This window comes from Marmota flaviventris, chromosome 2 (genome assembly GCF_047511675.1).
Source record: "Marmota flaviventris isolate mMarFla1 chromosome 2, mMarFla1.hap1, whole genome shotgun sequence".
NCBI lineage: Eukaryota > Metazoa > Chordata > Mammalia > Rodentia > Sciuridae > Marmota > Marmota flaviventris.
In genome coordinates, this window is record NC_092499.1 from 198,291,358 (window position 1) to 198,308,194 (window position 16,837).

The 16,837-nt window shown below is 56.3% G+C and overlaps 1 protein-coding gene across 22 annotated transcripts in view; it reads left to right on the forward strand.

Moving 5' to 3' along the window:
• Window positions 1-16,837, forward strand: part of Zmynd8 (zinc finger MYND-type containing 8) — a 111,586-nt gene that overhangs the window by 89,604 nt on the left and 5,145 nt on the right. For 15 of the 22 annotated variants that reach the window (XM_071609024.1, XM_071609023.1, XM_071609027.1 and 12 more), the window contains 7 exons: window positions 2,051-2,428; window positions 4,499-4,689; window positions 7,781-7,861; window positions 9,593-9,671; window positions 11,430-11,669; window positions 13,013-13,173; window positions 14,038-14,104. In XM_071609024.1, the coding sequence (XP_071465125.1) occupies window positions 2,051-2,428; window positions 4,499-4,689; window positions 7,781-7,861; window positions 9,593-9,671; window positions 11,430-11,669; window positions 13,013-13,173; window positions 14,038-14,104 (1,197 nt within the window). The remainder of the gene's footprint in view (window positions 1-2,050; window positions 2,429-4,498; window positions 4,690-7,780; window positions 7,862-9,592; window positions 9,672-11,429; window positions 11,670-13,012; window positions 13,174-14,037; window positions 14,105-16,837) is intronic. The other 7 variants (XM_071609032.1, XM_071609033.1, XM_071609028.1 and 4 more) reach the window with 2 other exon arrangements.

The window sequence follows — 16,837 nt, forward strand, 5'->3', positions numbered from 1 at the left end:
AAAGGGAAAAGAAGGTAGAATAACTGGGCAGCAATTTTAGGCAAAAGTACGTGCTGTCAGGGTTTAGAGTTGGGCTCTGAGCTTCCTGGCCATGAAAGCAAAAAGGAAGAGATCCTTAAGAGATCTCACACTCTCCAAAAACTCAAAATTAATCCAGTTATTGAAAAAAAAAAAAAGAGCTTTTCCTCACGCTGACGTCTCCAGGAAACTTCTCCTGGAGCCCCGAGTGGATGCTGGATGGTGGAGCAGAAGATTCTAGAACCCAGTTCAGTTGGCAGCTTCTTAGCGATTAGGAAAAATCGAATGATCTTAAATCCAGAGCCTGCGTGGTGGTTCGGGTCTCGAAGGCTCAGCCTTGGACTCTGCAGTGGAGCAGGGTCCCCACCAAGCGCCTTCGCTTCTGCTCAGTTGAAGGGAAGGGCGTTTGGGACGGTGCCGTGGGGACTCCTGCTCACCCTCAGCGTGGAGTGCGGCGTGTGGTGGAGTAGGTACCTTCAGAGCAGACCTGCTCCCTGCTGCGCCCAGGAGTCCCGTCACCCTTCCCCACCGGGATGCTAATGCAGGGTGGCAAGTTCTGGAATATGTCAGGGGATTTGAATGGGCAGCTCCCCGGGTGCCGGCCCTGTAAACGCTTCACCCTTTTGGGATGAATTTTGGGTGATTATATGCTCCAGATTTCTAGCCAGTGAAGTTTCCTTGAGATTCCTCCCCACCAATCATCAGAATACCCTAGAAATTAAAATTTGCCTAAATGATAACGTGGGGAGCTGCCTGGCTCTCAGTAGAGCCCAGGGGAACGCCTCCTGTGTACCTGGAAGGGGCAGGGGCTGTGTCCAGTACCCGTAGGTCACCCAGGAAAGATCGGGACCCCTCATTGCAGGAAGGGACCCTGCCCAGCCCCACTTGGGCTGATGCCCAGCAGCCGGCTGAGTGCTCCCCTCCAGGGAAGCAGGAGGGCTGCCCCAGGCCGGCCCGGAGTCGGCCAGCTGCTGTCCCTCAGCTTCCTTCTCCCGGCCCCTAAACCCCACGGCGTCCTGACCGTCTTCCCTTCATCACGCCCTCGTGTTTCAGTCAGGGACGGTTGACCCGCACCCGTGTTTGCAGTGTGTTCCCTGATGTCCTCTTGGGGCCAAGTCCACCTAATCCACGGTTGGGACTTCGGTGGCCATGACCAACCCCCTGGCTGAACGAGCTCCCTGGTCTCAGTGCTTTTGGCTCTTCTGCCTCGGCCGCTCCTGCCCCGCTGTCTCCTTACCTCGGTGGCCCTGCCATGGCCCGGGCTCCTCGCTCTGCCGGGTGAAGCCCCAGCCCCGCTCCTCCAGGAAGACCGCAGCGCAGTGGGCGCCACCCCAGGCCTTCACATGCACGGTTTTTGTAATTCTCAAGTCCTGCCTGTGTAGTTGTTGACGGTATTAAAAGAAACTCATTTTAAAAGACGCGAACACGTTACACTTGACCACCACACACTAGGAGAGCCTGGACTGTGTGCGTGGACACGAGACGGCAGGGCCAGCAGACGTCCAGAGCTAAAACTCGCAGAGTGACTGTGCTGGGGAGGTTCTGGCCCTGCGTGGGGCAGAGTTCCTTTTAGTGTCAGCACCTCCCTGGGACGTTGTCCTGGAGGGAATTGGAGGAGACAGAGGGGGCTTTTCTTTCTGGGCGGGTGGCTCCGTGCTGCTCAGTGGTTGGCAGGGGAGAGGCCGTCTGGTTCTTGGGGTGCGGGTGTTAGGGGATCCCTAGCTAAGGGCTTCCCCTGCCCCTCTGGAGGAGTCCTTTCTCGGATAAGCACTCGCAGGGATTCTATCTCCCACGGCTTCGTTCCCTGATGGGGGGTCGTGTTCACCTCCTGACCCCCAGGGGTCGTGGCTTGGGTCTCGATGCCAGCCGGGCTCAGTGGAGGTGAGATGCTGCTCCTGGGTGGGCGCCTGGTGCGGACCTCCCTGGGCACCCCTGGCTTTGGTTGGTTTTGCCCAGAACTCAAGGCAGGACCCTGCCGGAACCGAGTCCAACCTGCTCTGTTTGTCTGTCTGTCTCCACGCCCTGGCTGTAGTCGTTGGTAAAGCGCCGCCGTCCACGACTTCGGGCAGCCAGTCTCCCCCCGAGACGCCGGTGCCCACCCGCTCCTCCTCCCAAACCCCCGTGGCCGGCGTCCCGGCCACCACCAGCACGACATCCACCGTCACGGTCACCGCGCCGGCCCCCGCCGTCACAGGAAGCCCGGTGAAAAAGCAGAGGCCGCTCTTACCGAAGGAGACTGCCCCGGCCGTGCAGCGGGTCGTGTGGAACTCATCAAGTAAGTTTCAAACGTCCTCCCAAAAGTGGCACATGCAGAAGATGCAGCGTCAGCAGCAGCAGCAGCAGCAGCAGCAGCAGCAGCAGCCTCAGTCTTCCCAGGGGACGAGATATCAGACCAGACAGGCTGTGAAAGGTACAGCCCCCTTCTGCTCTGCGTGGCGCCCACTCCCGTTGCCACATCGACAGGACAAACACCATTGCCGTTTTATTTTTTCCCTCCCGTTTGTGTTCCGGCCATTGTGTCCTGAGGGCCTCGCACGTTCCATTTGGCGTTATTTTTTTTAAAGTTGGTTTGCAACTCACTTTTTCACTTAAAAGATTTTTTTTTTTTTTTTTAAGGTGATACATGCCTCTCTTCTCCTTCGAAAGGGGGCAGGATGTTTATATAGAATTTTGTTGAGTGTTGCCCGTTCACCTTCCATTTCATTGTCCTTCCTTCCTCGGTAGCCATGATCAGTCACCTAAAACCCTTTCCTATGCATGTACGCACGAGTATCTACACACACCGACCCCCACACACCCCCCCACACGACACCATAAAAGTACTTATTTTCCCCTTTTTTTCTTAAGACATAAAAATGGTACCATACTTGCTTTTTTTTTTTTTCACCCCCATCAGCATGTTTCGAGGTCTGCCTGTGTCCCAGCATACGGCCCTGCCTTCTTCTTTTGGACTGCTGCGTAGTATTCCCTAGTTTATGTAAAGCATTTCCTTCCCGGTGGGCTTAGTGCTTCCATTTTTTTCCCTACCATAAGCAGTGCTGCAAAGAAAGTTGTACCTTTGTGTAGTGTTTCCACGGGCACATGAGCAAAGCCCTCGGCCTTGTTTTGGGAAGAGTACTGTGTGAGAGGTTGACAGCCAAGCTTACTCTGAAAACCAGGGATTTGCCACACCCATGAGATAGGCCAGCGGCAGGAACTGCTTGCTGAAGTTGCAGAATTGAAACTCCCACCAGAAAGTAGGACGCTCCATCTGCAGCTGACGTCAGGGCACACAGAGGGCCGATCTGCCCAGGGTCAGTTTGCCCAGGTTTGTGAGGCTGGGGTACATCTGGTTCCTCGGGGAACCTCCTCCAGATCCTGGAAGGTGGGGCCCCTGATTGAAAGTCTCCTAGTGAGTGCACCCTGGTGAGCAGGCCTTCTGATTAGCAGCAGGGTGCAAGGTAAAAAGGTCGCTGGACCTCAGAGGAGGCCCATGTAACCCTCCAAAGATTGGGGAATGGGAGAGGAAGGAGTGGAAAACTGGAGAGGTCAAGTTGGAAGACAGTTGAAGTGACCCTAGTGCTTAAAACGTGGTTGGAGCTGGGCGCAGTGGCCCACGCCTGCAATCCCAGCAGCTCGGGAGGCTGAGGCAGGAGGATCGCGAGTTCAAAGCCAGCCTCAGCCAAGGCGAGGCGCTAAGCAACTCAGTGAGACCCTGTCCCTAAATAAAATACCAAATAGGGCTGGGGGTGTGGCTCAGTGGTCGAGTGCCCTGAGTTCAATCCCTGGTTCAAAAAAGAACAGTTGTTGGGACGGAGCTGGATCTAGGTTGCTGGAGATGAGGATGAGTACGTCTTGTCTTCCTACCCCGTGAGCAGATGGTCCTTCCCCAGGGGGAGGCTTGGTGCTGCCAGAAAGACTCGTGGACGTTATGGTCCTCAGCTTTCCAATTGTCTCAAAATAAAGTGACAAGGACTGATGGCATGTGTGCAGCACTAGTTAAGGTGGTAAGACACACCTGAATCAGCTGGGCACTCCCGCACCACTAGTTAAGGTGGTAAGACTGGTTTTTAATCAGTCATACACTGGTGCGCTGAAGTGGGGGCTCAGGAGAGTCAGGAGAGTTGGACAATATGGGGGCAGAAGGGCTGGACCATCCAGGGTGGTGAGGCGCCTCCCCTCCCGTGGGGCTGGAAGACAGAGCCCCCTCTTCCATTGCCCTGTTGCAGGTCGGAACCAGCTGGGGTTCCTTGGGCACCTGGAGTCTGCCCCGGGCACTCGGGGCACCAGGGCTGCCTCACAACCTTGAGTTCTCAGAGGTGGTTCATGTTTGCTCAAGTTTTTCTACTGGGGTTGGGACCTAGCCTGGCTCCTTTGGTCGCTTTAGAGTAGAGAAGCCCACAAGGTGCGTCAAGGGCTGGGCTGCACTTGTCACCACATTGTTGTGCTGGGACAGCCCTTCCCATGTTTCTGGGGTGACCAGGACCCTTTGTTCTCATAGCTGTCCAGCAGAAGGAGGTCACGCAGAGCCCGTCCACGTCCACCATCACCCTGGTGACCAGCACGCAGCCATCCCCCCTGATCAGCAGCTCGGGCTGCACAAGCACCCTCGCATCGTCCGTCAGCGCCGACCTGCCCATCGCCACCGCCTCGGCCGACGTCGCCGCCGACATCGCCAAGTACACGAGCAAGGTGAGTGGCGGGCGCCGGGTGGGCTGCCGCGGGGGGCCCGGGCAGAGGACCCTGTTCCGCACTGGCTCTGAAGTCCGTTCTCTGCGGGGTATTGAGGGCGGACTCAATCTCACGCCAGGAAGGCTTAGATCCTAAAACCAGCCCACAAAATCCATAAGGCGCTGGAGTCCCCTTTGGCATTCAGGCTGCTCATGAAGGACAGGCTTTCCTTGAGTGCTGGAGCAGAGGACAGCTGACCCAGGGGTTCAGGGTCCCCGAGGTTCCTACCAGGGAGGATTCCAGGGTCCGCGACGTGCCACTCGCAATGGTTTTCTGGCCTGTTCATCACCTGAGCCAGTTTTGAGTTAATATTTTTGTTTACACTTAATTCCTGTTATTTAAATCCGCTCAGTTTAAAAATCTAAATAAATGAAGCTTAATCTCACCAGATACTGTCTGTGTCAAGGCTTGGACCTGGAGGGAGACTGACGGGGATGTCACAGCCCCCACCCCCGGGGTCTTTCTGCTGCGGCTCTGTGGGGTTAGAAGAGGGCTGATAGGGACGTGTTTTCAGTATCGATGTAAGGTGGTATCTGGGACTGTCTGTCTGTTTTTCAATGTGCATTTGTCCCTGCTGTCCCCCTCCTTTGATCTGGTCCCAGCTATTTATTTACAGATAGGTAAACTGAGGCCGGCCGGGTGGTCAGGCTTATCACTGACACTAAGCCCGTGTTCCCGGTTCCTGTGGCCATGGGCCTTCCACCGCCCCCTGCAGTCCCCTTTCCTCTGAGGCAGGACCTGTTTCCAGGGACCTTTTCTTCACCATTTAAAAGAATGAACAGGGTCACTTTGGGGGATGGGGGTGGGGTGTTGCTGATGAACTTTTCTGTCTCTGAGGTGACCTGACGTTGGAGGCGCGGGTTTCTGCGTTGTGGCAGAAATGCCTTCCTTATTAATTCCGAGGTCTTGGCTGTATTTGGAAGTAGGCGTGGAAGTCACTCCACAAGTCCATCTTTAAAATGCAAAGTCAGCGTTGCCTTCGCGGCGTATTGAGTCTCCCCCACTGTCCCGCGTTTTCTTGTGAGGCCGTTTGGTCCAGTGCTTTCTGTGGATGTGCCTGGCAGCAGAGCCCAGGGGTCCATGAAGAAGGACCCCCTGGGCACCACGCACAGCAGAAAGTGCGTATCCTGGCGGAAGCCTGAGGAGGGCGGGACTCGCAACAGATATTTCACTCATTTGACTGTCATGCAGTTGCGTGCTCACACGGATTTGTTTTTGTGCAAAACAGAATGCGAACAGGCATTCCTTTATGGCCACCTCCCCACTGGTGGGCAGGCCCGGGCGGCCTTGGCCTGGTTTTCCCAGTCCCTTGTGCACACCCCGCCGGGTGCTCTGTTGGCACCTGGCTTTGTTCCAGGGAAGGTGAGAAACTATGGGGGGACAGAGGCATTGGATGCAGGGTGTCCTTTGTCCTGCCTTCCCTCTGAGCTGGAGCTTAGGAAAGCCCAGGAGAGATTGGCCGCTGTCAGAGCAGGCCTGACAGACCTCTCTGCTGGCCCCTGCTGGCCCCTGTGGCGGGGGAAGGAGGAGAGAAGGTCTTCCCACAAACACATTTGGTCAGCAGGTCTCTGGGTGGTTGTGGATTCTCTCTCTCTCTCTCTCTCTCTCTCTCTCTCTCTCTCTGCCCTGGCTGGTTTCACAGGCTGACCGGTGCCTTGAGAGACTCGTTTAAGGGAAGGAAGATGGGAATGAAGTAGGCAGGCAGTGCCTGGGCTGAGGGCATTAAAATGGCAAATGGCCAAGTCCACCTGGCAGGCTGCAAAGGAATGAGACGTTGCAGGTGCGCAGGCCTCGAGCCAGCACCAGGGCCTGCGTGTTGCACGAGTTCATTTACAGGAAATGGTTGGAATAAGCAAACCTGTAGGGTAGAGGGCAGGTTGAGGTTTCATGGACAGCTGGGCACGCCTGTGATCGCGGCAGTGTGAGGCCAAGGCAGGAGGAGCACAGGTTTGAGGCCAGCGGGGGCTACTTAGCGAGACCCTGCCTCAATATAAAAAATAAAGTGGACTGGGGGTGAGCTCAGAGGGAAAGTGCCCCTGACTGGGTTCAGTCTCTAGTACCAGGAAAGGGCCAGGGTTGTCAGAGACCTGGGAGGTGCAGGATGGGGACATTGGAGGGGTGGAGACTAACAATGAGCGGGCGTTCTTTGGGGAGTAATGAAAATGTTCTGGAATTGATTTATGGTGACGAATGAGTCACTTCAAATATTTGAAAAGCCATTGGTGTTTTGTGTGCATGTTTGAGCGTGCACTGGGGACTGAACCCAGGCCCTTGTGCCTGTTAAACATGTTGTGGACCTATCCTGTCACTGAGCTACGACCCTGGCACTCAGTCCCTAAAAACCACTGCATTAGGGGCTGGGGATGTGGCTCAGAGGTAACGCACAGGCCTGGCATGTGTGAGGCACTGGGTTTGATTCTCAGTACTGCAAATAAATAAACCAAATAAAGGTCTAGCAACAACTTAAAAAAGTTAAAAATAAATAAATTTACATTTTAATAAGATTGCAATATACAGTTTACATGGTATGTTGTGGATATTCTCTCCCCCCCGCCTCGGGATTGAATTGAATACTGGGACACTTTACTACTGAGCCTCTTTATTTTTAAAAAAATTTGACACAGGGTCTCACTCTGGCCTTTAACCTGTGATCCTCCTGCCTCAGCTTCCCTAGTAAACGTGTTTTTAAAAGGAGAATTAATTAAGGGCTGGGGTGTAAGTCAGTGGTAGAGCACTTGCCTGCTATGCACGAGCCCCTGGATTTCATTCCCAGCCCTGAGAGAGAGTGAGAGAGAACTCAACGGCAGTAACAAGACACCCTCTCCCTCAAACCTGCCGTGTTAGACAAGACCAGATGGGTCCTGTTGGGCCTTTCCGGTTGGTTCAGTCTGTGGGTGTAGAAACTAGCATGAGTTGTGGACTAGTCTTCAGGGCAGGGGGACCAGTGTCTTGGGAGGGGCACGGTCACTGCTGCCTTCTCCATGTCCATGTTAGTTCTGTTGCCTGGAGAAGCCGCCGATGGTGAGTGGATTGTTTGTTTTTTGTCTTTCAGATGATGGATGCCATAAAAGGGACGATGACAGAAATATACAACGATCTTTCCAAGAACACTACTGGAAGCACAATCGCTGAGGTCAGAGGTGACAGGATTCCTTACTTGCTCTGGACCTTAGAGGCTGCTATAAGGGTGACGTGGTGCATGAGCTGCCCGGGCCCCCGGGCCTGCCTCCGTCGCCGTGGCCCCTGCTGTGTGAGGGGTGGGTGGGCTACTTCCTCCCCGATACCCAGCCAGCAGCTGTGCCACTTGGCCAGGTGTGATAGATAGCCCCGTCTGAGCCAGGGTTAGTCCATGGTGAGACGGGAGACCCGCCCTTCCGCTCCATGTCGAATCAGTGCCGTGGTCTTTCCTTAGGCCTGGGCCTCTCTGTAGACGCGATCTAAGCATTTGCATTCAGAAATTCTCAGGTGGCCCAGAGAAGCCCCAGACTTCTGGTGAAGCATAAACTGTCCTCTGGGAAAGGGACTTTCTAGTGCAGTTTGCAGAATTCCCTCTCTGGCTGATAGTCCTGGAGAATGCGCTGCTGGCTGTGTGGCCGGCTGGGACAGCGTGGGCTAGGTGCTCGCAGGTCACCAGGTGAAGTGCGGGTGGCAGGGTTTCTGGAGTCCTGAGGGGCGAGGACGGAGGTGGGGAGTCCCGTGCACAGCCTCTGACGGGGTTCTTGGCTTTGCTCAGATAAGAAGGGGGGACCTGGGAGTTTCTGAAGGAAAACCGTGTGAACATAAAGGGTCAGGAGGAGTGGATTTAAGAATTCCTTTTAAGAACCCGCCTGTGGTTGGGGGTGAGCGGGTTCGTAGTGTCTCACCTGAAGCCCTGGTCAGGTGGGGGCTGCACTTGTTTTCCCATTTTGGAGGGTGATATCCAGCCCCCTCCCCCGCCCACTAGACATGAGATTTTGGCACTGAAATGAGGTCGTTCACCCTCGCAGGGTAAATCAGAAGTTTTCAACCTCAGCCCCTGTGACGTTTGTGCTGGGGACTGTCCTTCAGCAGCACCGCTGGCCTCTACCCACTAGGTGTCAGTAGTAATCCTCACTTGTGACAACCAAAGTGAGTCCACATTGTCATTGTCATGAGTGACCAAGCTGCTTGATAATTAAAACCCTCAGATCAGTTCAGTCCAAGCTTATTTTCCCTTTAAATCAATACGGTCCAAATTGGGGTTATCCTCCCCCTTTCATTTCAAAGACGTTGGGCTTTGGAATTTCAGATGAATGATCATGGATTCCACCCGGATGTTTTATCAGGTGAAAAGTCACCGCTACCTTTATTAAATTTTCTTAGACAAAAATGCAAACTTTTTTTTAAAATTATTTTTGGGGTGCTGGGGATTGAACCCAGTGGTGCTCTGACACTGAGCTTCACCCCAGCCTTTCTGTTTACTGCGAGACAGGGTCTTGCTCAGTTGTCAAGGCTGGCCTTGAACTTGCCATCCTCCTGCATCAGCTTCCTGAGCCTCTGGGATCACAGGCTGTGCCACTGTGCCCGCCTCTCTCCAGACTTTTGATGTATTGTTTGGGGGACTTGGTCCTTCACTCTAAGTGGCTTTTTCTAGTGCCGGGTCTTTCCATGGTAGGTGGTGTTCTCCGCTGGTCTTCAGAGCCAGGATTTCTCATGAATTTGGGTCAACCTGGGGTTCCCATCCCCGGACAGGTGCTGGGGGAAGGTCAGCGCCCAGCCTGGCTGCCTGAGTCAGCCCCGTGGCACCTGTGACCCTTCTGGTCAGGAGGGGCTGAGCTCTTGGGGCCTGCTGGGGAGCAGCTGGACCCGCTCAGGGCCTCGTCGGAACCTGCTTTTCTCGTTCCAGATCCGCAGGCTGAGGATCGAGATCGAGAAGCTGCAGTGGCTGCACCAGCAGGAGCTCTCCGAGATGAAGCACAACCTGGGTAGGTCCCGGCTGCTGGGCCTGCACCGGGCAGGGCTGGGGGGAACCTCGCGCCTTGAGGTCGGGCCCAGAAGTGGACAGAGTCCACGCTGGGCCAGTGGGTCGCGCCATCTGTGTGTGCCTGAGGGGGGTGGGCACACGGAACCCTGGGGAGGCTCACCCGGAGAGGTCACTGGTGGGAACCCTGCTTTCCTTTGAGGCTACCGAGGACGGTCACCGACTTACAGTGGTTCACCTTCCAACTCCTCCGTAACTTGCTGGTGCCTCAGTCCCTTCACCTGAAATCTGGATGCATAATACAAACCCTCCCCATGGGTCTCTTTAGGAATTGGCTTAGCCAGAGCGTAGAAAAATGATTAAATCCGAAGAGATGTCTCCTGAGTAGGGTCTGCGGGGTTCCCAGAGGAGACGGGTCCCGCGTGGTACATGGCCGAAAAGACTTTCAGCACAAGCCAGGCAGAGGCAGAGGCAGAGGCAGGTGAGGCGGGACGGGCGAGCACAGGCTGCCCGAGAGTGGGAGCAGCCCTGGCCTGGGCCGGGGCTGACATTTACGGGGAGGCTGCGTCCGAGCTGGGCTGGAGGTGGAGCCCGGGTGGGGCTACACCATTTCCCCCAGGTTTTCCTGGGTTTGCCTATTTCCCTCATTTCGCAGGGTTTGCAGCTGCTTTCTGAATCTCAATGGCTTGTGGTGTCTCCTTTAAGAGTCTGCATTCCTCTCTATCCTGAATCCCTGTGTCAGTTGGGTGGCTGGGAGGCTCAGATCTGCCACCGTGTGGTGGTTTTCTTTGTCCCCGCCCCTTATTGGAGTACTCAACCACTGAGCCACAGCCCCGTCCTTTTATTTTATATTTTGATTTTTGATACAGGGTCTTTTTAAAAATCGATGAGGGCCTTGCTACATTCTGGAGGCTAACCTCAAACTTAGATCCTCCTGTCTCAGCCTCCACAGTCTCTGGGATCACGGGCCTGCGCCCCAGCTCCCTGCTGTGTTTGTCTTCCTTATAAGGGATTAATTTTTCTGAAAATTTTTTTAAATTTCAGAAAGAGTATTTCGGGAATTGAACAATGATTCATTTTCCTTTATTTCTACCCAGGTCACTTGCAAATGATTTGCAAGTGGACTTATTTTCTGAAATAACTGGTCTTGACTGCCTGATGTAAACCTAGAGAACTCTCATTGCTGGGTGACCTGACACTTGTCCTTAGCACAGTGATCAGCCCCAGAGTTCCTGGGGTGCCTTGGATCTAGGGCCACAAGACACACCCCTGAGTCCCAGGCCCTGCTCTACCCCGTTTCCCCCTCTGGGAGAGGAGCAGAATGGTAGTCCTTAGCCCTCAGAATTATTAGAAGGGTTCCACAAATTAATTAAGTGCCTCGAGCCACACTTGCAGATAGTGGAAGCTGTGTCAGTGTTTGATAGGGAAACAAAGTGTATGCTGGTGATTACTTGAAGGGTCGGTTTGAGGAATTCCTGTGACGTCCTGTGGGGTTGAGAATCACCATGGGTCTCCTCTTGTCTCCATACTGGGGACCTCACGGACACTGTCGCCTGTGGCTCTGTAGGCCCGAATGGCGGATTCCCTGTTAACAGGTGACGATTGGGCTCAGAGAGGCTGTGTTATGGGCCCAGAGACACCCAGCTGGTGGGGGCCTTTCCAAGTCGGGGTTTACACCCCTGCCTGTCTGAGTGTGGGGGTGCAGCCACCCCGTGCCCAGCCGGGGTCAGTGATGCAGCCTGCGCCCCCGCCACTCCCCCAGAGCTGACCATGGCTGAGATGCGGCAGAGCCTGGAGCAGGAGCGCGACCGGCTCCTTGCCGAGGTGAAGAAGCAGCTGGAGCTGGAGAAGCAGCAGGCGGTGGACGAGACCAAGAAGAAGCAGTGGTGCGCCCACTGCAGGAAGGAGGCCATCTTCTACTGCTGCTGGAACACCAGCTACTGCGACTACCCCTGCCAGCAGGCCCACTGGCCCGAGCACATGAAGTCCTGCACCCAGTCAGGTAGCGCGCACCCCGGGCGGCAGGGCAGGGGCCTGGGCTCCCGGGGACCCCGCGCCGAGGGCGGCCGGCTGATGAGCGTGGCGCCCAGACGGAGCCCATCACGGGCGCCTGGCTGCCGACTCGTGTGCGGGGCTTTTGATCTTCTCTCAGGGCGGGGATGGTCCTCGGCATCTGCGGGGCACAGGGCAGCCCCAAGACAGAGCGGGCCGGCCCCCATGTCAGCAGCACTCGGGTCGATCCTGTTTTGGGGGTGAGGATAGACCCACATCTCTAAATAACGGGGATTCTTACGTGGAGGCCCGGGTGTAGGTGTGCGGCCTGTGTTGCTGAGGCCACAGCAGCCGCAGCAGCAGCGTGACCCCCTCCCCAGCTGGAGCAAGGGGGCTTCGGCCGAGAGCCGCAGCAGAGAGGACTGCCTCCTTGGGGTTTATCAGTGACGCTTCAGAAGTTAATCTTTAGAGCTAGCTTTTGTGGCAAAGGCCTCTAGCTTTATGGGGTTGGATTGAAAGTCTTGGGCTGGGGTGCTGCTTGTGGTAGAGCACCCTGGGTGCCATCCAGAGCACTTCCCCCACCCCCAAAAGTCTCCATTTAAAAGAATTCACTGAAAACATTATATAAAAAACACAAGGTTGTATGTTGTAGCAAAATTTGCAGAGCTGGCGTGCGTGTGAGTGATTCAAACTCGAGAAACGGCAGTCCAGGGCCGGCGGACCTGAAGGCCCTAGTGAATATCTGAGGCTTTGTAGGCAGAATCTGGCTGTGTGCCAACAAGATGTCATTCGTCAGAACCGGTGGCTGACTCACTTTCTGTCGCCGTCCACGGGAGGTGTCTTCTCGCAGTCTTTAGACTCCTGCTGCCGTGGCGTGGCACTCCGCTGGTGTCTGGAGTGTGTGAGGTGCCCCGTGCGGGCCCTGCGGCTCTCTGGGCGTGGTGAAGCCTGGTTTATATGCGTCACTGTCCGACGCCCACTGTTCCCACCGTCTCCAGAAGCTCTGTGCTCTCTGACGGGCCTTTCCCATCTGCCTCAGACAAAAACAAGTGTCCAGGGCTGTGGTGGACCAGCCTCTAAGTCATGGCGGGCTCTTGTGGACGGGGGTCATTAGCTCCGAGAACACGCTTTCCCTTCCAGAATGACTTATTGAATCGCTGAGTATTAGAAAGCCAAGGCGCTCTCACAGAACCCGACTCGGAGACCTCTGGGTGCCTGGCCTCCCTGGGTCTGCACTGGACCCTGGGTGGGGCCTGGCCGCTGGCGCCATGGGGCGCGGAGTGGGCTCCACGCGGGGCCTGAAACCCTTGTGCTTGGCTTCCCATGGCTTCCCTCTGTCCCCTTTGTCCCCAGCCACCGCCCCTCAGCAGGAAGCGGACGCCGAGGTGAACACAGAGACTGGGAACAAGCCCTCCCAGGGGGGCTCCTCCAGCGCCCAGCCAGCCGCCTCGGACACGACCAGCGCCTCCAAAGAGAAGGAGCCGTCAGCTGAGAAGAGCAAGGACAGCGGCTCGGTGAGGACCCCCCTGTGCCTTGGCCAGTGCCGCCCACCCTCTGTGTCAAGGACCCTTGCCCTTGTGTGTCCCACCCACCAAAGTCCCATGCTGTCTGGGTCTGTCTGGAACAGTCAGATGACAGGGGCCAGAAGGCGAGGCTGAGTCGGCCGTGCAGGACCTGGCAGCTGCTCTCGGGACACTCCCAGTTTAGAGCAGCGCGTCCAGGAGAACTCTGTGGTGGGGAGGATCCCACCCACTGTGGCTGCCCGTAGCCCCTGCGGCTGTGGAGTACTCGGGATGGCGAACGAGACCAAGCATCAGATTTGTAAACTTGACCTTAGTTCACTTAGATGCAAGTGGCCACATCTGGCTGGTGCTGCCATATTGGACCATGAAGGTCACACCCGCTCATCTCCCCTTGGGCTGTACCCGTGACATCGATCTTAGGGGGCACACGGATCATCTTTTATGTCTGTAGTCATTGTGGACTTTGGCCGTCATCATCAGATTATCAGTCGAGACCCTGGTCTCAGGGATGGTACTGCCTCACAAGAGGCTTCCAGAGTGAACGGATCCATTTCTCCTTCTGTGGTGCAACAGACTGTGTGGGTGTTGGGTCGGTCAGCCAGCGGGTGCAGGCCACAGGGAAGGTTCTCAAGCTCAGACTGGAGTGCTAGGGAGGGGCCACCCCCGCGCCGCAGGAGTCTGGGAGCCAGAGCACAGGTGTGTGCACACCTGTCCGACTCGGCCCCGCGGACCATGCCAGGTGGAGGGCACCGAGATGCCCTGGGGGAGCAGTGAGCACTCCCAGGACTCCCTGGGTTTCCCTGGGGGGCTCCGTTGGCCCCAGTGCCCTGAGTCCATCTTTCTTTGTATTTCTAGACCCTCGACCTTTCTGGCTCCAGAGAGACGCCCTCCTCCATTCTCTTAGGCTCCAACCAAGGCTCTGGTATGTCGCCCCCTGGTGGGCGAATGGCGCTTTCATTTCATGCGGGCAGGTTGGGAGCCATCTTGTCAGGGAGCCCAGGGTTGTTAGGGCAGTGGTTTTCAAGCTGTTAGGGATCTTTGGGGTGCCTCAGCTGGGCGGGCTTGTGGGGTGAGGGTGTGGCTGGGCGAGGCAGTTTCCCCACACTTCTCCGCACTGGCCAGGATTTACCTGTGTTTTGTTTACCGGGGCCCACGTGACACTATTTGGACACAGGGTCCTGCCCTGGGAAATGCCAGGGTAAGCAAAGCCCCGTAAAGTCAGCTCCTGAGGGTCCTTGGGCCTTCAGGGAGGTGAAGACAGTGTGGAGGTGGGCGGTGTTTCTGGACCACCCTTCCCTCTGGCAGGCTGTTTGGGGGCTTTTCTGAGACGTGCGGATTTCTTTCCTGGGGTTCGGGCCGCCCTTCTTTCTCAGCCCCGTGGTCTTTCCCCCGCACTTTCCTAAACCAGTTCTGGTCACTGCAGGTGGGTTCAGGCCCAGGCCTTGCTTGTTGAGGACCGTCTTGCTGAATTCAGTGTTCTTGCCTATAACCTTTCCTCCAGGGCCTTTTTGCCTGCTGGTTCTCTTCAGCTGGAGACCAAAAACTTAATGTCACTTGTGCACACCGAGCGCTTAGAGGAAGCAGTGTCTGTGGTCAGGTGGGCAAGGTTCCCCAGAGGCCAGGCCTGGAGGGGCCGGTGGGAACTGGATGATGGAGATGGTGGAGTGGCAGGAGTGAATCTAGGGAGGATGTGAACTTGGCCTTGGATTTGATTGAAGTGCCGTCAAAAAAGCACCAGCCCTCGGGCAGGGATCGTGGCTCAGTGGTAGAAGGCTTGCCTGGCATGTGTGAGGCCCTGGGTTCGATTCTCAGCACCGCGTATAAATAAAATAAAGGCCCATCAACAACTAAAAAATATTAAAAAAAAAAAAAAATCACCGCCCTTCATGCTCCCTTGTAGTCCCCAGATGGAACCTCCAGTCACGCCACAGCGTGGCACTAAGATGCCACGGCATCTCAGATCTGTTTCAGAACAGAGCCAAAGCGACTTCAGGTCTAGTGGCGTGGTAGCCCCAGAATATCGCCCTGCAGCTTGGCTTTCCTGACGGTAATTTGAACGAGTTGCAATGATAAAAGCTTCTTTTGGAATTGAAGTTGAAAAAAGTGAGCTTAAAACAGGAACTGAGCAGCCTGTGAGGGGACTGTGGGTGTGTCAGAGCGAGGAGGCGCGTGAGGAGGGCCAGGCTGGAGAGTGCTGCTGCCCACGGCCGGTGCCGTTCAGAGGTTCTGCAGCTGCGAGGTGCTGACGGAGGTGGCCCGGGGAAGACTCGTGACGCTGTGTGTGTGGGATCTGCCAGAATAAGGATTGCATGTGGCACGGTGGCCAGGAGAGTGGTCAGGGCTGGAGGGCCTTTTTGTAGGTGCTCAGAGAGTAAATGCAGGCTCCGTGGTCTCTGTCCATTTGCTTCGCTCAGCCGGGGTAGCAGGCCTAAGATGCCACGGAACCAATGTGAGGGTGTGGGGGGGTGTATGGCGTGGGGGTGTGGGGGTGAAGCACCTTGGTATCTGGGGAAGTGAAAGGACGGTCACTTGGGAGCCTGTGGCTGCTGCCAGTGGGGGACCTGAGCCAGGCAGGTAAAGGCCCTTCTCTGGCGTGTCGAGGGTGGCAGAGTGTGCTCCCTGGTGCTTCCTGAAGGGCAGGAGGCACTTGCACTCCTGGTCACGCCCAGTGCCTGGGGGAGAAGCCCAGAGAAGCCGACCCGGAGGCCCGAGTCACTTGGAGAGTGTTTGCCGAGCCAGGACGTGGGTGACCCCAGACCCGAGCTTCACCCACGGGACCCAGACCAAAGCACTGCTGTTGGAAGTCAGAAGTGGTTGTGTTGTGGCGCGTGGGGTTCGGTCACAGGGGCCGCAGACGTGGCCCTGGTCTTGGTGTGCGCCTCCTCCCGCTCCCCCACTCCTTCCTCCTGCGTGGCCTGCGTGGCCTGCGTGGCCTGGTGTCCGGGCCCAGCCCTGGGCCGCAGTCTTGCTCACAGGCCCCGGGCGCCCCGGCCTTCCTGTTTTCTCAGCTCGGCAGCGTGAATCCTCACCTGCACCCGAGCCTCGGCGCAGCTGGAGGAAGTTCCCCAGGACCTCAGATCTGTCCCGTGGCTCCTTTAATCTTATCGCTGGCCTCAGAAGCACAGCTCCTCAGCCGCCTCATCCTCCCTCCAAACCCCTTTCACCAGCCCCCATTCTGCCCTGCAGAGGTGACGTCATTCCCTACTCCGTCTCAGACTCCACCTGTCCTTCCTGCTGCCCTCCGTGTGACATGGGGGACACGCTCTGCCTTTCCCTCCTGGCCATCTTTACCGTCTGACTGCTTCTTGCTTCCTGTCCTTTGTCATAGCCATATTCTCTGCTCAGCTGCCTCCTTCTCTGGGTGTTTAAATCCGCTTCTCTCTCGGTGCTCCCTCCTCCACCGCCCGCGTTGCCAATGGAATGTTGTACCCTAAAGGTCTTATATCTGCACTGTGCACACTGGTGGCCACTAACCACCTGTGGCTGTGGAACCCTCCAGCTGTGACCAGAAGTGCAGCTTCATATTTTACTTTAGTTGACTTAACAGTAGCTCTGCCAGGTGCAGTGATCCACACCTGTAATCCCAGCAACTCCGGAGGCTGAGGCAGGAGGATCACAAGTTCAAGGCCAGCTTCAAAACTTAGCAAGGCCCTAA